We start from the raw sequence: 19,677 nt of genomic DNA, 5'->3' as shown, positions 1-19,677 counted from the left end.
ATAAGGTTCGAATTATTCTCAACACAGCCACTTCTCATTTGTTGAACTGTTACCGTCTTGACTTGTCCAGGTTAACTCATGGTGGAAGAAAGGTTTTAGGATTTGAAATGGTTCATTATTACATAAGATTTTAAATTAGCAATGATTAGAATTCAGATATCTTACATACAGACTGAAATATAGCATTTTTAACCTCTATATGTAGGTAGGCATGTTTTAACATCTGGAAAAAAATTACTGTTATTCTGTGATACCTTTTCCCCCCCAACCTCATCCACAATGACCAGTCCCTTGTGTCAGTTCTACAAATCAAACATTTGTGTGCCAATTTTGTCTCCAAAGTGCAATTTACATTTAATTTTCGAAATTTCCAAAACCATGCCATGTAATTTAATTGATAAATAAACTATTTGCAAAATTTCAATCAATAAACCGAATGACAGTTACGATTCAAAATTAAGTTCTTTATTGGAATATTTTCCAAAGCACTTGTCTTGCGACAGAACAAAAATAGCCATGTCTTTTCTTAAAAAACAAAAATGAAATCCCAAGATGCTTCCAAAATGAACTGAAGAGCTTTTGACAAAATATACACGGAGAACTGGTATACCAGTCATAGATTGGCCTCTAAATAAATAGCAAAAATGGAATAAAACTTTTGTATATAATTTAGGCATTCCACTTATATTTTCAATCAAAATGACAAGTCAACCCAATTAAAGAAAACTCCAGCCCTGCGCCACAAGCGACCACATCTGCAGTGCATACAAAATATCAACCCCCAAAACAGTGGCTAAAATATTAGACAATAACGATGGGTTGTTTTGATATAAATCAACTGACAAAAGCAGATTTCATAAAAAGACAGCCTGCATGATGGGACATAAAAGGTAGATTACATTCGGTCTAGCTCTCAGATAATGAGAAGCAGGTAAACGTTACTCAGAGGAAATCAGAAAAAAACCAAACCTAAAATCTGTCAAGCGTTGATTCCACACATTCCAAATTGCCAAATGGAGGTCCGGGCATCTGACTTTCAGAGCCGTCAGCGTACGTTAAAAAAGTTTGGGAGAGTCCATCCATAAACACACCCACACATTTTGTCCATGCGGGTAAATATGCGAGTCTCCTCGTGTGGTTTGCAGTGTTGCTGTGTACTTAAAGGGTGACTTACATCATGTCGTAAAACATTCCCATCCACTGTTGGCGTGGAATGAATGATGACACATGATGACCAGCCAAATAAAAACAGGTTAAAAAAAATTGTAGCTTGCTTTGTGAGTCTTGTGCCCTTGTAGGTTCATTCAGTGCAAGAGGTGTCTTAGGAAATAAAGAGATTTGGACTTCAGTTCTTGTCCTCAAAAGTCTCCATTTTGGACGTCCCTGGAATTCTTTCAGCACACACTCACACACACACACACACACATTAAAAAAAATATCCAGTCAATCCACTTTTTTTTTTTAAACAATCCACACCTTGTAGTATTCACTCGCTTATTTATAAACATCCAGGAGAACTTCAGATCACCTTTGCCTATGTACAAATGTCCAACGGTCATCTTTGTTTAGTGTGTTTGTCTCTAGTGGTGGTTTGTTCACTGAGGCCGCGGCTCTCCGTGGACTCTGAAGCGATACAAGCAAGTGTAGTCGGGATGCCCCCAGTTGGACAGCACCCGCACCTCCATGATTTGGAAAGTCTTCTCCGTGGGCTCCTGGAAGGTAAAAGAGGGTCCCAAAGTGGCACCGATTTAAACTTTTACTTCATGTGTGGAATACCACAAAACAGCAGGACTTGGACTCCAATATTGTCATAAACAAAAAAATGTGTAAAAAAAAAAAAAAAGCTCATAGTCTTTTTCTTCAAGCCCTACTATAAAACAATTTGTCAAATTGAAATGACCTTAATAGGGAAGATTTGCAGTGAGTCTCCATCCTCCTGGTAGGTGTAGTTACCGAGGAACTCGCCTTCTACCTGGTACTCGTCGCTCAGACCCTGTCGGTAGTACGGCAAAACAAATTCAATCACTGACATCCAAATCTCATTTTTAAACGGTTCACATTTCTTACAAAGACTGTGAAGTCACGTGGGGCACTGCTGATGTTCCCGGTGGGGGACAGCACTTTGGGAATGTGTTCCAAGCAGAAGGACGTGGGTCGGATCATCATGGAAAGCCGGATCACAAGGTAACCCTGCGAGCCTTTGAACGCCCAGCAGTTGCCCGGGTACATGTCAGGCTGATTGGAGCGGAAAGCAAATCGGAGCATGCTTACCATGTACCGTTACGAAATACCCTCGGAGTTCTGGCATTGCCACGTCTGACCCACCTGGATGACAACGCGAGGGGACTGGGAGAAGTACCAGAGCGGGAGCCCGAACAGACTCATGAGGGCCGTCTTGGTCTCGTGCGTCTCTGAGCAGCGAGTGCTGAGGATGCTACCACCTGAATACACGCAGGTAATACACACATTTTGAAATAAAAATGACATTGGTGAGGAATCGGGGTAAATAATTGATTAAAATGGTAGCAAGGGATCATAAAGCATCAACACCATGCATCGAGCATGTACACAATCTTGTTCTTTATTTCAACTACCGCCGAAGTATTTATTCCATAAGAGCCAGAGTACATTAATATTATGGAATGCTAGCAAGCTAAACCGCTAACTTCCCGTTTGGTGGCAACTACTCGCAGATCGTTCGAATCCGTGCAAGAGTGTGTTTCTTTCTTACCTCCAGATTCCAGGGCATAGTCCACCAGACCGGTCTTGTCCTGCGAGTAGAGCTTCAGCACATTCTGGGCAATCACTTTTACTTGCTGGGATACAGAAACACAGTGATTTTTAGTTGGGCTCTAATCGTAGCATATTGGGGCCCGTTCACCTTCGGAAATTCCACAGGAGCTCATTTTGATGACGGGACGATATAAGTTTATTTCCACTACCTCTTCTGAAAGGCACTCAGCAGAAGCAACGCTCGGCACCGTGCCGGTCACCGTGCCAACAATGGACGTGGCCTTGGATTCTGCCTCGCTGAGCGTCTGCGCGCGGGTGAGCTCCAGCTGCCGGGAAATGTTGCTCAGGATGCTGTGCTCCAGTGCGACCAGTGATGCCCGCAGGTCACCCGTGCTCGCGTAATGCTGGCCCAGCCAGACGACAAGAGGCTCGGGCAATTCGCCTTGAGCCTCGCCGGACGAGCTGCTGCCGAAGAACAGGGCGTGCAGTTCTTTGCGTACTTGGGAGGAAACCTCAGCAGACATCTGCAATGAGAAGGCATTAAAATAATAATTTAAAAAAAAATAAATAAATTTGCCATAAAGCCATAATTTTGCCTATTTTTCCTCTCAGTCAAGTCAAGCAAATACTAATCCACAAAAGTAATGTAAAACAGTCTGACTTTCAAATTCTAAGACAGCCAAATTTCAAACTCAAATTCATATCTTGATTGTTTTTCAGTGTTAAGGGACCCACAATTATTAAAATTATGCATCTCATTGCATGATTGAGTCTCATGTGAAGTTGGTAAACTACTGCATCCAGTTTATGTAACATCGGTTCATTAGAGGGCACATGCTGGGGGGGGCATGGTGTTGGTGCTTTGTCTTTTGTGTCGTAAATGCTTTGCTGCCCTCTTGTGGCGTCTATACGGTAGTACCAATCTTTGTCCCAGTGCTCAAAAACGGGGTTTCAGGAAGTACAATTGTGACTACATTGAGACAATTGTATTCAGTGTAGTAAAATCCCACATTCAGAGAAAAAATTATAATAATAATAAAAATAAAATCAATATTTTTTTTTATTCTTTTAAGTTGCGTCTCCTACCGTCTCCTGCAGCGAGTCCAGCTGCTCACACTTGCCCTTGCATCCCATGACGCCCAGCAGGTCCTGCCTGACTTTTCCCAAGTCCAGCTCAAGTCTCTGCACCTCCGCCTGCAACGCATCGTGCTCCTCCTGGCCCACTCCGACATTGCTGCAACAGGGCAACACACATTCCAGCTACGCCCACCAAATAAAACCATTTCGTCCTTAAAATAAAGAGTCGGTGTTTGTGCGTCGGTACCTAAGAGGAGGTGCGTCTGCAGCCGGAGCGACGACCACTTTCATTTTTTCTTTGTCAAGTTCATATTGTTGCTGCTTCTGTTGCACCGCCTACAAAACGGGTAAATAATGACAAACATTTTTTTTTAAAACGCAGCAAAAGGCGACATGTAAAATAAACACTGTCCGGAAGCGTCTTAACACGAGGACCAACTACAGTACGAGTTGCAAATCTACTACACGTCCTGACATTTGATACAGCAATCCTTTGTTTGGGAGCCGTGGATTTTTCAAGCCTGCGAACAAAGCCTTCGACTATACCTCAGTCTTGGCAGCCAGAGCGCCGAGTAGCAATTCCAACTCAGCTAACCGCGCCGTTTGACTCCCTTGAAGCGCTTTGAGCTGCTCTTCGCTCTGCAGGGATGCCAAATGACACATAAGCGAAATGAAGCTCGACACCTGACACAAAATCCATATGAGACAGTCTTACCTGCTCTCGGACGGCATGGTCCTTTGTCAGCTCTCCGCGCAGCACGCCCAGCTTTTGCTCCAACAGCGATGACACCCACAGTCCCAGTGTCTCCCTGTCGGTCTCGCTGTGGAGTTTCTCCCTCAGGGTGGAGTACAGAGCTAATATGTCCGTGTGATGCTGCTCCTGCTTCTGGTCGCTCTGTTGGACTCGCTGCCACAGCAGAGTTAGCTGGCGTTCCAGACGTTCGAGGCGCTCCAAGTCCAAACTCGGGGCTACAATTGGCTAGGAGGAAGAAAAAGGGAGGTACATGTAGACCACAAGAAATGCTGATGAGGAATTCTTGATTTTTTACTATGCAACCCACCGGCATCTGTGAGACGGGAGCGGAGGTCTGGGGAAGGTTTGCAGGAGGTACAGAAACTGGAACAGAGGCTGGTATCAAGTTGGAAAGGTAGGTGACGGGAGAGGAAGGTCGCCACTCTGTGATGGTTATGGCCTGTAGGTAGCCAAGGAGCACGGCAGCCGACGGACCCCACAGCCACCAAGCTGAATGATGACGACGACGATGACAAGGGAATTGATTTAATTTCAATGAGGCAAATGGCTATCAGAGTAAACCAGGATTACAGCTCAGTCATGGAACGAATTCAGCTCATCGGTCAAGGTATCACTGTCAACATGAGCCGTAATGTTAGCGTGAGTGCACACGCCTGGTGGGGTTGACTTGAGAGAGAAACGTTGACCTGAATGCGGCTCCTGATCTGCAGTGTACTCTTGAGACACGTGCTGGTTAGAAAATCTGGTGCCTCGTGAGAAGTAGCAGGATAAAAATAAAAGATTCGAAATGTGTGTTTGGTTGATTATTGCTCTGTTATGACAATGCTTCTTTGCCTTGGGCAAGATTCGTCGGCAATCTTTTGCTCAGGCGCTGACATCGATTCTTAAATTTAAAAAAAACTCACCTAAGAGGAGCAGTAGCGGCAGAAGAAGCAGCAGGAGCTTCCAGAGTTTGGGAAGACATCTGGAAGTAACATATCAGCAAATGATGCAAACTGACAAGGATTCACTCACAAAGATAAAGAATAAGTAAAAAAAAGATGGCTTGATGCTCTTACTGTGTCAGAAAGAAGACGTTGAGAACAGACATGAGGGAGGCAAGATGGTACCAGCCACTGGCAAGAACCCAAATTAGACCTTGGCCTGCCTTCACTGTGTCCAGATTGACAACAAAACATCATCAGAACCTCCGAACCAAAGAGATTCTCCGGCGACAAGAGATCACGTGACCAAACCTGGAGCTGCGAGAATTGTCCACAGCAGCGTGAGGAGTCTCTGTGTCAGTGTCCCAACACCTGAGCCCAAAGCTTTAGCGCCTCTCACCACAGAATGACCCGGCTGGAGGAGGTAGTAACCTGGAAACGCAAGCGCCGATTAGTCACCGCTGGTGCTCTAATCAACATCGTCATCATCATCTCGGCATTAGAGGAGTGCCATTCAACCTGTGCAAGCCAGAAGGCTCCACAGCGCCCCCGCCAGGCGCCGAGACCTGGAGGACTGAGTGAGGAGGACGGCGTGTGTCTCAGAGTACTCCTTCCCTTTACAGTCATCACCTGCGTGCAGCAAGCAACGTGAACACACGCACAAAAAGCATGCATGAATTGATATATACAGTAAGGTGGATGTTTAACATTAAAAATGAATTATATACTGTAGTAAACTGGCACACACATGCATTCAAAAGTAAAATTTGGACAGCACAAAACAAAAGTAGCTAAAGGCGTGCATATTGCACGAGCTGTCATCAAAACAGACCTCAACATATATGTCTGTTTAAGCAAAAAAAACACTGTCAGATTTGGGACAAGTCTAATTCAATAAAGATTGTGAGATTTTCTTCCAGCTCATTTTTTAAATGTCAAAGGGCCTAAAAGTTGAATTATTTGTTCAATTATTGATCAATTATTTGCAAATACCTATCATAGGGAAAAGAAAAACACATCAGCCACCATTTTGTTAGCTTAGCCTAGCTTTTTGCCACCATTTTGTTAGCTTAGCCGAACATTTCTCAAGCCATTTTTTACGCTGTGTCACAGTAGTGCTAAAATAATTATTTTCCACCCTTTGTGTCTGTGTAGATTCTCAATCATCAAGGTCATGTAAAGGTTGAATAAAGGCAACTAGACGTTTGTTGAATTTGTTGTTTATTTCTTGTTTTCCAGAAACTTTCAAATATGACAATGCTTTAAGGTTTAACAAAATTGGAATTCCTAAAAAGGAGTAGATTAATTTATTTTATTTTACAGTGGTTAGCTTCTAGTTATACTTTAAGACTAGTGTCAAAATGTAACTTTAAAAAAACGGCCTGTGCAGTTAGCTCAGGATTTTACCATGACTACATTTCTGACACTGCTACAAATGAATATTATAAAATATTTTTTAAATGATAACAACTCAAGTCAAACGGGATCACACAACACATTGTGCTCAACTTTGTAGGTTGCGCTGCGAGCATTTAAATTATATTTGCGATGATGATGACATGATTTAGTGGCGAGCATAGCATCGTTTTGCATGTTGGATTCAAAGAAAACTAGTCAGTCAACTATCACTCATGAGTCAATAAGGTGTGTGTGTGTGTGTGTGTGTGTGTGTGCGCTTACATAGGGAACCATTGAGATTGAGATGCGATGAGTCTTCCGTCACCAGATCTTTGACATTCATGCTCCCACAATAACTCGAGTGAGCTGAAATACACGCAAAGCTCATTTGTATTTGAACGTTCCAATAAAAACATACAACAAAATGAATGGATAATTACAACAACAAAATGTCGCTGAAAAACACGAGTTTACATATTTATCCTACTACCTTGTACTTGAGAGTCTTTAGATCTGTCGCCCGTCACCCTGCGTTTGAGCAGCCACATTTGAGACAGACTGGAGGACGCCGTCTGTCTCAAGGCGTCCGTACACGATGCAAAGACGCCCGCTGGAAACAAAGGGACCCGAAACACGGACGTCAAAACACACGCAATGGTATCAAGACAGAGGAGAAAATGTAAAAATGATATTATTAAAGGAGAGGGTTGGTCATGGGTTAGCCCATCCGGTGTCCAAACTATGGCCCGGGGGCGATTTGCGGCCCACCATCCATTTTTCAGCGGCCCATGACCAAAAACAAACAAAACCAAAAAAAACAAATGGGCCGCAGGATTAGTTAAAAATAGTGAAGGTGGGCACAGTGAGAAGGGAGGTTGTCGGAAAAATAGGCCCACAAAATAAAAACGTTTGGACGATGATCCGCGATGTGTCTACCTCTTCCCGGCGTGCCGCTTGTGGTTTGCGTGCGCACCCAGAGCACGCTGCTGTATAGCATAGTGACGATCGAGACAAACGGGGCCAGGACTTTTTTGCTCAGGCGCACACACGTATTCGACATCGAAGTTAGGACACCTAAGGAGAAATCAACATTTGAACGTAAGATATCAGCTTTCGCAATGTCTTCATTCCCGAGTTTCAACTTCCGCACCTGTCTTGCTATTTCGACTCCGGTCTCGGGAGTATATGCTTGTGAAAGGTGACGACGAGTAGCCGGCATGGGTGCACACTTCCTCCGCGTGTGACGATGGCGACGAAGATGTCAGTGAAGGGTGAGTGATGAGGGAGTCACTCGTTTGCGAATGACAGGAGCAGTCTTTACAGATGTAGCCGTTGGCGAGCGTCGCGTGGGACTTGGAAGCGCCGACGTCGCCGTTGACGTTCGACGAGCTGAGCTCGGATTGGGACGTCCTGCCTGAGGACAACACGGGACACGTGAATTTAAAACGACGCTTTTCAAGAGCCCTTTACCTTGAAAGTCATTTCGCAATGTTTTCATGTGCCACGACATGCTCATCTCAAACTATTTTCTCAACTGACCCCGGATGCCGTCGATAGTCATCGTGGTTGTGGTCGTAGTGATGGTGCGCTGGCTGAGCCGAGCCTGGTCCCCGATGCCCGTGTGACGGCTGGCGTCAAACGCCGCGTTGCTTTCCTCCACCCTCGTGCTGCTGTTTATCGGCGTGCTGACGGCCGAGAAGCTGAGGTTCTTCCTCGGCGTGCCGGCTTGGCTCAGGGAGAAAGACATGGCGTTGGAACTGGACTGCAGCTTTCGGCTCCGCAGAGTCCTGGCGGAAAGAATGCGGAAACACAAATGTGGAGTATTATACTATGGGGGGAAAATAAGACATGAAACTGAATTAAAATGTGACTCAAGTATGAACTCGTTCAGTACCAGCCAATTCTAGACCAAGTCTGAAAAGACGTTTAAAAACGTCTTTGGGAGTGAATGAGTTAAAGATGATCATCGTATCACCGCGATTTCCTCTGCAGTTAATTCACAAGTCCGACGTGACTGCATAAGAGCGTGCGGATACGAAGACACTCACCGTGACTCTTTCCTGGTGGTATAGCTGCTCTGGCTCTGGGTGTAGTCCATAAGGCTGTCGTTGCCATGGTGACCGGCAACGGTTTGCAGACGCAGGCTCCGACGTGACATCCTGGGCGACTCGTACACCGGAGCAATGTGGTGCTCCTTCTCAAACTCTAACGCTGCCGTTGAGTAGCTGGAGCTGGGGAAACCAAAGCGCAAGAGAAACATCAAAGCAATGTCGGGGAGAAATACTACTTTAAAAAAAAATCGGGACACAGCCGGAACTGCAGAAAAGCTGACCGATTAAAAGCAAAACCGACCCGGGACCGAGCGTCCCATCGAGAGAGAAAGCATCGCTGTCAAGCCGTTGTTTACTGCAGTTGGCAGTGCGCCCAACAGGAAGTGACTCACCCGGGATGTCAAAGGGAAAACAAGACAACGGAGTAGGCAATTGGAAACGCTCACCGCATATTCTCAAAGCACGCAAATTGACACACAAAAACAATGCGGCGTGCAGTGATCCAAAACGCAAGCATGAAAGTTGCAAATTGAAGGCGGCCATCGATCACGTTGCGCTGAGTCACAGGGCAACACCCACCTAAGCACAGCACTGGGAGGCGAATCCACACAGATTATTATTAACTCATTCAGTACCAGCCAATTCTGGACCGACGTCTGAAAAGACGTTTAAAAACGTCTTTGGGAATGAATGACTCAAGAAACCAAAATCTAAAAAAAATGTAGACGGCGGTGTCAACAGGTGTGGCCGGCGGGTGTACGCACGCGTCCACGTCTCCGAACACGAGTTCCGATTTAAAGCCCGAGGATTACACGCTGCCACCTCCATCCAATTATGTGCTTTGGTGTTCACTCAAAATCCCGCTTGCTGCTCGAGCTTGCTCTCTCCAACACACTTCTACGGCTCACGTACCACCGCAGATAGTATTCTGTACAAATACGTCCGTCCATATCGACATGTCCGCCGCTCGCTCTCAGGCGGCTCCGACATCCCACATCGGGGCTATAAATAGTATCGGCGATTTTCGAAGCGAGAGAAAGAGGACAGACAAGACTACAAAGACGCTCGCCTTCGGACAACCGGCTTCCAGGAATCTCTCCTTGCATAACGCCGGGTTTTGATACCCTTCCCACACTCAGTGGGCGCTGCCGGCTGTCTTGCGTCACAAGCACATGACTTATCCATGGAGTTGACTTTTTGCTTTGCTTCAGGAAGCTGGTGGAGAGGTGACCGAGACGGGGGTCGACGGTTAATGTGAAACTTACAAGTTAAGAGCTATCACTTGGCAAAATTTCATTCAGTGTTTTCAATTCAGACTTGCCTCCCAAAATTTGGGTTTTAAGCAAGCCTCATGAAAGAAAGAAAGAAATAAAGAAGAAGAAACCGGGATACCCTTTGCGTGTGGGCAAGGAGAGCCAGAGTCACACATCCAACGGGACAAACTCACAAATGCAAAATGAGCACACACACAAGGAGCAAGGAGATGTTCAACCAGCCAACCCGTTCTCTTACATTTGATTACATCACAGCTGGGCCCGACCAAGATGGATTTCGAAAAAACTGTGTGTGTGTGTGTGTGTGTGTGTGTGTGTGTGTGTGTGTGTGTCGGGGGGGTTGATTACTGCCAATTTCAACTCTGTTGAATGGGCAACACTTCAAACACCGTACACTGTACTTCATTCATTTATGTAAAACAACCCCCCCCCTCCCACCCCCACCTGCCGAAGTCACGGCAGCAAAACCAGCTCGTCCACTTTATTCACTGCATCCAAACAGCTTAAATCGCCTCCATGAGAACGGCAACGAGTGGACGTTCACCGCCAATACGATGCGTGTTGGTTTGCTGCCACTCAATAGCCGTACCACGCACTCACAGCTTCTTTGTATATTGGATGACAAAAATAACCCCCCCCTTCACCCCTGTCTCAATTTCACAACCATGTACAATGCACACAATTAAGCTTTTGGTCCAAAAACACAAAATTAACACACTTTTTTTTATTGCACCATCGCTCTCATGCAATACTTGACCAAGGTTTTATGAAATGTTTCAGCCTGGAATAAACGATTCCACTTGACCAAAAAAAATAAAAATGTTGGGATTATAACAACCAGATCTTGAAAATCAATTGTTGAAACTGGTTTTCCGAACAAGTACAGTATACATACACACCTCTATTCAGATCAAGGGGTTTCATTGACTACAAGCGTGCTCCAAAAATGCAAGCCAGATAGTCCAAACTTGCTCAGGCACAGCGCTCTTCATACAACGATGAACTGAATTAGCCTCATTTCACCAACTGACTCGCGTTCATGACCTGTCCAACGACACCGTGCGTGCAAGCACGATTATTCACCACACAAAAGCAGTACAAGTCAGTTTTAAGCAATTGGGATGTTTTCCTCAACACTCTCAAAAAAAAAAAACATTCAGTGAACCGAAAGCGCACTCATTTCCCCTCACTACCGACCGGGACAAGATGAGAACATCGCGCACTGCCATCGTGCTTCCCAAGACTGCAAGAGAGCAACAAAAACCCCCTTGAGATCCGGCGGCCCCGTGCTTCCAAGCATTTGCCAGGACAGACGAATCGTGGGGACTGCAGAATTGCCAACCAGCTCACTCTGGGCGGGGATAATTTGGCACAGATTACCATCATTCCTTCCCACAGACTTTTTGTCTCTGCCTGACTTTCCTTCATCGAGTTACTCCCGTCGGCGGGGTAGTGGCTGATACTGTAGGTGGTGAACACAAGACGTTGACCAGGGTCAAACGCAACCGCCGCCATTGCTAACACAATGACACTTTCATTCACACACACACACACACACACACACACTTATGTTTGGATTGGTTGCATTCCTCGGCGTTGCCTTGCTAGAGCATGACAAAGGACATGGCTCATTATAATTGTATTGGCCATTTTTTTTGTCGGGGCGGGGGGATTTAAAACTGCACTTTTGTAATATTGTGATGACAGCTCAATAAAACGTTTTACAACAAGGTGTCAAACTCAAGGCCCGGGGGCCATATGTGGCCCGCCGCATCATTTTAAGTGGCCCGCAAAGGCAAATAAAAGATGACAACTTCCATGATGCCTGCTAAAATCTGAATCAAAATTCCAAACATTCATACGTAATAAATTAGTGACATATTGTAAGCATTCTATCGTGATCAAAACTCTACAGTTCCTGAAACAATAACGTTATTCTTGACTTTTTGATAGTTTCAGTCATCACTGCTTTCCAAGTGAAACGTAATTATAATTTGGCTCGCGACTCAAAATTAATTTGACACCCCTGTTTGACAAGATTTACATCTTTCCGAAAAGTCCTTTTTGTTTTGTTTTGGTTTTTTTAGTAAGAGAGAGAGGGGGAAAAATGCACTGGAGGCCCCAGTGACCCACTTCCAGTATTATCAAATATTGAAGGGCAACACTGCAAGAGCATCAGCGTAAACCCCTGCATGGGCGGGGGCATCACACCTTATCATTCCACCATAAAAAGACATTTTCCATTCGGCTTGCAAATGTTTTTGGCCATGCGAAAAACAAACACGAGCTTCCAGACCGTGTAAGTTCTATTTATCATTAACTCATGTTTGCAAGTCAAAGACGGTCTCGTATGTGTCGATTTGCCTACTCGGTGGTCCTACCGCCTGACTATTCTGCGCTATAAACTTGCCACCTGTTCTTTGAGATACAGCCACATAAGAGCAGGTCATTCGAAGAACATCCGTTTTGAGTTTTTGCCTCTGACCAACACAGAAACGACTTTTCTCTTAAAACAAACGAACAAACAAAAAGAACACCGCAGTACTTTCGCATGTTCTGCTCTCAATCCTGGCAGCGGCAGACAGTGCAGCAACGGTCAGTCTAATCCCGGGATCAGGGCCATGTTTGTGACGGCAAGGTTCATTATTAATAGATTCTCAGCTGACCGCATACGAAAAGGAAAACACCCTCCGCTTGTTCAAGATCGTCGACCTGACCAACTCCTGAGCGGTTTTAACAGCACGTATTCAGAGTAGCTCGCTCGACCGTGCCCACTTTCTGACCAACAGAGACAAAAGTTCGAGCAAGCAATGACCACCAGTCAGTGCGTAACAATACATTCTAGCTAGTAGTGTTAGCATTGATAGCTTGTGCTGGCAATGAAGATTTGAGTTTCTTCTGCTTTGTACGAGGCACATTCGACTTCGGGGGTGTCAAACTCATTTTAGTCGCGGGCCAATTTGGAGTTACAAATGAACAGTGAAACCACAAAATTATTACTTGTACACACAAAAAAAATGAATAGATTACTAATTTTTCATAGTAAATTATCATAATTCAAGTGAGTGTAACCTGGGTGGCAAATTATTGCGAAATCTCAACGCACTTTAATTCACAGTTTGGTACAGATTTTAGCAAGTTGACACACATGATATGCTTTCGCGGGCCACATAATTTGACCTGGCGGGCCGGATCTGAACCCCCGGGCCTTGAGTTTGACACCAGTGTTCTACCTGATTTTCTTTGGGGGTGAAAAGGGATCAAAACTTTGGACATTGTCTTTTCTGCAATCTTTCCTTCTGGCTTGTTGCCATTGTACCAAGTTATTTAAACGGAGTGACGCGTGAGTCTGCACGTTAATCGGTGGGAAAAATAATCACTGCAAAGTTTCGAGGCATCCTTCGAATTATTCCAGTTATTTGATTAATTGTTTCAGCTTCAAAGACGGGGTTAACGTTTTTCTTTGTGGCAGGGTAAATGTCCTTTTGGGGGGTGGGAATAGTTGTTCTATCGAGCGGAAAAATTTGTAAAGCTCCTGTTGGCATTTGTTTATCATGTCGGAAATTGTATCAAGAGTCACGCCAACATTCAGTGGGTTGTTGTTTATCAGCCACCCTTTGCAAACTTTCTGAAAATCACTGTCATCCGTTACTTCTCCTAAAAACTGAGCAGCAGCCTCCGTTTAAAACACGCCCCCCCCCCCCACCCCGAGCTGATGCTTTCTACCTCGGTATGGGTAATGAAATAACAGTGCGGACAAACAACAACATCGAACACCCGCCATAACTGATCCCACTTCAAATACACACAAGAGCCAGACGGACCATCAAACCCACAATCCCGGAAGGGAATTTGTGGAAACGTCTAATCTGTCAAAGCAAGATAAACCCGAAACGCAACACTGATAGCTGACAAAATATTTCCCCTTCAAATAGCTTGGCGACCGAATTTTTTTTAAAAAAAGCGCCAGAGCGGAGCGGATCGACTTGATCGGCAACAAGTTCCTCTGTCGTACCTGCGCTCACACATGCCATTGGGAGGGAGAGGGGGTTGGGGGGGTGGGGGGGGGTCTCACCTGAGAGAGTAGGTATAGCCGGTGTTCTCTGGAGCACACTGTGGCGGCGTGTATGTGTGCAGTTGGGAAAAATCCATGGTCATTCTTCTTTGTTTAGACTGCAAGAGTCAGGATGTAAGGGGATAGGGTCAGCCCACGCTGACACGGTGCAGGGACACACGCTCACTTCCATACACACACACACGCAAAAGCACTGCCTCGTTCAGCCTGTCTCTTTGTTTTAAACCATTTAAATGTCAACCCGAAATACACAAAACAGACAAAAGTCGCTGCCTTGATACAAAACTCCAACTTCAAGACAATTCCCCACAGTTTGCGTTGAACAACGTCGGGGTAAACAACAGCTCAGATAGGCCCGACACAACTCTTTGAGCAGGAACAACAACAACGACACTGTAATTGTGCCTGTCCTAACCTCTTCGTGCATGTTGCCGCAGCTGGCCGCCAACCCCCAGTTGACGGTAACGAATAAGCGGTCGTGTCCCCCCTCCGGTAGCGACTGACAGGCGATCAGATCCTCTTACTCCTTGAGCCGTCTCCGGGTTGAAGCTACTACTTGTGTGAGCTCCGCACACAGGGAAGAAGAGTGTTATGAAACCAAGGGGTGGGGCCGTGGTTTTTTTTTTTTTATTAGCTAAACGGGCGGGAAAACAGGAGCCAGAAGAAGTTGCTCTTCTCACAGCGGAACCTGCATTTACAGGCTGGGTAAACACAAGTGGTAATAGCCAAGAATTTGTCGCTAACCTCAAGTAGAGGACAGAATTTGCATTTGTCGCAGCGACATTTTTGTCGTGTGCAGATTGTAAAAAGTGAATGAGCCCGCAACAGGTGGAAAACACCCGCGACACCCGCAAGGCTCAAGTCTAACAGCAACAATAATAATATAGAAAAGGAGCAGTCGATTCGCGTCTCAAGGTTTTTTTTTTCTTCTTTACGCTTCAATTGTTAGCTTTGAATTTTCATGCGAGGTTATTTGACTGAACAAGGCAAGCTAAGACTTTTAGCTCTTCGAAAATCATGCACAGTGTATGTCCAGCTGGAAACGTGCCGAGTTGAGCTGCAGAAGTTCTCCGTTAAAACTATTTTGTACTCTTACGATTTGCGGCTCGTAATGAACACTTAAGAGGACTGTTTTTTACTTTGAGCTGTGCCCTACAGTGCAAAAGTTTTCAAACGTTTTCACATTTTTGGAGATTCCAAATATGATTGTTGTGCAAAACGTGGCCAAAGCGACACTATTTTCAGTTTTTAAAAAAAATAGTGCTGTGTCTGTGGTCCTGACGGTACGAGTCAGTCTTTCGGCTCAAAACAAGCTACATGGTGATTAATAGTTTTGTTTTTTCTTCTTTTTTACTCACGCTTTTTGGGAAGGTCTGATTTCGTGCCGACACAAATGCAAATAGATGTCTGAATCCTGAAATCCCACCGCTCAGCTCATAATTGTTTCAAATCGGGGATCCTTGAGCCCAAAAGAGGCTCATAAACTCGAGCCCAGATCCAAAAGCTGGGGGTCAGCTCCTTAAATGATCCAAGATATTTTTTTTTTGGTTTGTTTTTTCTACTTCATCGAACGCTGTGAATGAAACGATTTATTCCGTTGCCAACCAAAGCAAAACAAACAAATCTCGCTGCGTGCGTGCACTTGGAGCTCCCACAGCTCCAATTGCAGCTTTGCAAACCCTCGACAACGTAAAGAGACAAGTTGAACAGCGCGCACACACAAACACACACACACACTCCCTCTCTTTCTCAGAGACACACACGCACCCTCGCACTTGTGGTGAGCAGAAACGTGCAGGACGCCGACACACTGTCAAGTGTTGTGTGTCTGCTCTGTACGTCAGCTTTGCTCGCCCCTTGACGCCAAACCGCCTGAGAGCCACCTGCCGGCCCCAACAACGACCCGCGTCAAATCGGCGACAGCGCTCTCGAAAACCGACTCGACCAGCTGCGAACGGCGACATGGAAGCCGGTTACATTCCTGCATGCTAAATTTAGAAGCTTTTTTTCCCCAGGAGAGGCACACTGACTTCCATTCGCAGGGGTTTTGTGCAGCGCAAATGTACGTCGAGTTTTGCACGTTCGTTTTGGGGCCAGCGTTTTATTTTATTTTTATTTTTTTAAAATCAAGACGCTATTGTGCTTGTTCTACGGCGTTGTTGCACGTTACCGTGCCGTTAACTTGCCCGTGTACTGCGAATCCCTGAACGGTATCATCCTACAGCGATTCCCAAACGGCCAAAATCCACTGTTGACTGGCGACAAGCAAAACTTCCTCCAGCGGCATTTCCCAAGGAAAAAAAAAATCAGAAAAGGGAATCAAAATCTTCTTTATGGTTTGCGGCGCGACCCTGTGTGCTCTTGAACGCGATTGAAAGTTGGGAGGCTGGAGTGAGGGAGGGAGTGTGTTAGTGTGTTGTTGTTTCCAAAATGGCTTCCCGGGCGGACAAAGCCAAAAGGATGGCTGCCGTGATGCTGTGCGGCTGATCCTCCCACTTTGCACGGCGGCTTCAAATCCATTGGAGGAGCCCGATGTGCTCCTGACAGCTGCCGGGGCTGCACTCGCTTGCAGCGGACAGTAGAACACTTGACGGCATTCGACAGGACCGAGTTGCATTCGGTTACACCAGCAGCTTTCAATCACACTTGCAGCATTCAAGGACATTTGCAGCAGTCACTCACACGAGGGGGGGGGGGGGGGGGGGTAGTTTTGAAAAACAGTCACTCCATTGTGCGTTGACGTCATCGAAACACAGTGGCGGTCCTTACTTGGATGGCAGAGTGGGGGAAAGCCCACCCCACCCGCCCCCAAACACAAACTCAGCAGTTGCGCAAGTTTGCAATGACGTAAAATTGTATAAAGTAGTAACATATTGTGCTGCATCATGTCATGAATAAAATCTAAATATTTTGTCATGTCAAACACCGGCATTTAAGACAAGCCAAAGAAACATACTTTACGAGCTCAAATGCCTCAACGTTATTTGACACACAACTCAGAAGCCTTCCCAGCAACTAATAGCATCACTGCTGACATCATTTTTTGAAAACGAGGGGAAAAAAAACTACTGCAACGAACAGGAGTCCGTCGCAATGTTACCATGAACGGCAATTAGGATACACTAACTGTGACCCGGGGCTACCACATGACTGTCGAGCCATTCAAAGTTTGCTAATACTGGCCACCAGTACAAATTTCATAAATGAAATTAAGCCAACACGTTGTTGTTAAATTTTTAATATTTAAAGTTTGATCAACTCAAATCGATCAATAATTTGTGCGCTACGTACTCACGTGCACTCCAGGCGCGGAGTCTAAAAACATCCAATATTCACACATACACCTTTACTTGAGCCACCATCCAAAAAGGCTTCAAGTCGGACCCTGCCACGCATGTGAGCAAGACAACCAACCCTCAGTCGTGATTCACTTCAGCCGTCAGACAATCACACAAAGTACTAAAAGAGAACATTGCAGTTGGACACACCTCACACCCAGATGACCACACCGAAGTAATCGGCAAACCCGATTACAGGTCCTGATATCATTCAATAATTATCGGGGTATCGACTCGATACCAGCCAATTTTCAATGTATCATGTGCTGCATATAATAATCACTTCTACTCAACAGCCCCCCCCAAAAAACTTTGATGACATTTAGTAAGTCCTTCCAGTAGTTGGTGATAAAACGTAAATAAATACACTTACTAAAGCCAGTGTATTTATTTACCTTCTCCTCATTATGTTTTATACAATTTACTGCTATTCACATTTTTTATGAACCTCCCCTCATTTTATTTTGCATGCCAAGGTACCACAAAGATTATCTAATGTATAAGATAAGATATCCTTTATTCGTCCCACACTGGGGAAATTTACAGACTCCAGCAGCAAGAATGTATGTAGAAAGAAGAAAGAGGAAAAAAAACACTGTATGAACATTGTGATGAACAGGAGACTAACATACAGTGGATCCCCACAAAAGACTAGGCTAGCCCATAAATAAATAAAATCCACATATACTGTAATCAATGTCCAATAAAAATGAATTCAAATTACATTTTTTATTTAAAAAAATGGGAAAACGGGGTATGACCACCAACAAGCACTTTCCACAAAAATAAAGGTTACCCCCTTTCCCAAATTGTCATAAAAAAAATCAAAAATATAAAAATAAAACTGCAAAAAAAAAAGGAGTTCGCTGGTGCTGAAGCGCGAGTACGCGGGGTTCACTGCAAATAGACTCCACGTATCTGACGTCAGAAACCGCAGAAACGCCCGCTCGCTTTCCGGCCCAAGACCAACGTAGCAAGATAGTTCACATCCACCACGTATCGATTCCCGTCATTTTCAGTGGCCATAAAGACAATTATAGCACAGACGTCCAACCGTCGCTAAAGTCTCCTCAAACGCTTATTTCAGACTATTGTCAACAACAACTGCAGTAAACGCGCGGTTAGTTTGACAAACTTGAAAGTCAAGCACATTCAAGGCAAACAAACATGGCAAACATCTTGCCGAACGACTGTCAATTCGGCACAAAGTCTTCAAATGACATTGAACGTCATCAACTTTAGCCATGGTCATACATTTAAACGAGCAAGGCTAAAAATACAAAGCGTAAAGTCCTGACGACGCAGGTGAGCCTATTTCAAACAAACAGAAAGAATTGAGCACTCACAAAGCGACTCTCTCCGTGTGCAGACGGATAGTTCCACTTTTATTCTGGTAGTCCGGTTTTTGGTCCAAAGCTTGCAAAAGTTTCTGGAACACACTTCAACGGGGAACTGCCTGCGTAAGTTTTAGTAAGACTGTGTTGAACGTCCAACTGTCACGCACGCGCCCACATTTTCCGTTGGAACGCAGACACCCCGTGTGACGTTCGAGGCACCATAAAACAAGACCAGGAGCACAAACGCGCGACAGCACCAATCGCTGGCAGACGCCGGAAAGACACCAACAGGATGCTTCATCTCGTTAACACACTTGAACGCACCACTTGTTTCCGATGTTTCCTTTTCCATTTTATTTTCATTTCAATTAAAATTCCACTGTTGAACTTACATGTTAATTTCAGGTCTTAGTGTAAGTCTAAACTTCTAATATTTCACTCCCTGGCAAACAATTTGAGTTATTGAGACAAGATTACATAGTCCAAAACCACTAAGAAGCACCGAGGAACACCGCAGCCATTTAATTTGGGTCTTGCCGTGTATACAAGTGTGTAGAAAATTCCAGACAAGCTTGAAATGTCTTTGCCGTGACATTTTTCGTAATTATGTTACAGTCATATGTAAAAGCTCTGCGTGTTATTTATACAGTGTTTGAGGTGCTTGTCTTGTTTAGCTCGTTTCGACATCTTTTCAAATCAATGCGAATTGAGTTAACA

The 19,677-nt window shown here is 45.0% G+C and overlaps 1 protein-coding gene across 4 annotated transcripts; it reads right to left on the bottom strand.

Annotated features, from left to right (window-relative positions):
* Positions 1 to 449: 449 nt before the first annotated feature.
* Positions 450 to 19,460, bottom strand: sun1b (Sad1 and UNC84 domain containing 1b). 4 transcript variants are annotated; one of them, XM_052048916.1, is made up of 23 exons: positions 16,472 to 16,953; positions 14,286 to 14,383; positions 8,934 to 9,116; positions 8,425 to 8,672; positions 8,036 to 8,299; positions 7,822 to 7,959; positions 7,376 to 7,495; positions 7,168 to 7,251; positions 6,007 to 6,117; positions 5,800 to 5,919; positions 5,623 to 5,716; positions 5,470 to 5,528; positions 4,872 to 5,053; positions 4,526 to 4,789; positions 4,357 to 4,449; positions 4,058 to 4,146; positions 3,820 to 3,967; positions 2,943 to 3,257; positions 2,732 to 2,816; positions 2,326 to 2,441; positions 2,068 to 2,235; positions 1,901 to 1,993; positions 450 to 1,712 (listed from the first exon to the last, which is right to left on the bottom strand). In XM_052048916.1, exons 2-23 carry the CDS (start codon positions 14,366 to 14,368, stop codon positions 1,596 to 1,598), a joined length of 3,174 nt encoding a protein of 1,057 aa, XP_051904876.1. In that variant the 5' UTR covers positions 14,369 to 14,383; positions 16,472 to 16,953; the 3' UTR covers positions 450 to 1,595. The 4 variants fall into 4 exon arrangements, with proteins under 4 accessions (XP_051904876.1, XP_051904874.1, XP_051904878.1 ...); XM_052048914.1 differs by lacking the exon at positions 16,472 to 16,953 and adding an exon at positions 14,701 to 15,111; XM_052048918.1 differs by lacking the exons at positions 14,286 to 14,383; positions 16,472 to 16,953 and adding an exon at positions 18,970 to 19,460.
* Between the last annotated feature and the right edge of the window lie 217 nt (positions 19,461 to 19,677).

The sequence above is a fragment of the Hippocampus zosterae genome, chromosome 17 (genome assembly GCF_025434085.1).
Source record: "Hippocampus zosterae strain Florida chromosome 17, ASM2543408v3, whole genome shotgun sequence".
Lineage (NCBI taxonomy): Eukaryota > Metazoa > Chordata > Actinopteri > Syngnathiformes > Syngnathidae > Hippocampus > Hippocampus zosterae.
Note: the sequence above shows the minus strand (reverse complement) of the source record. Positions and strands in the feature narration are given on the sequence as shown.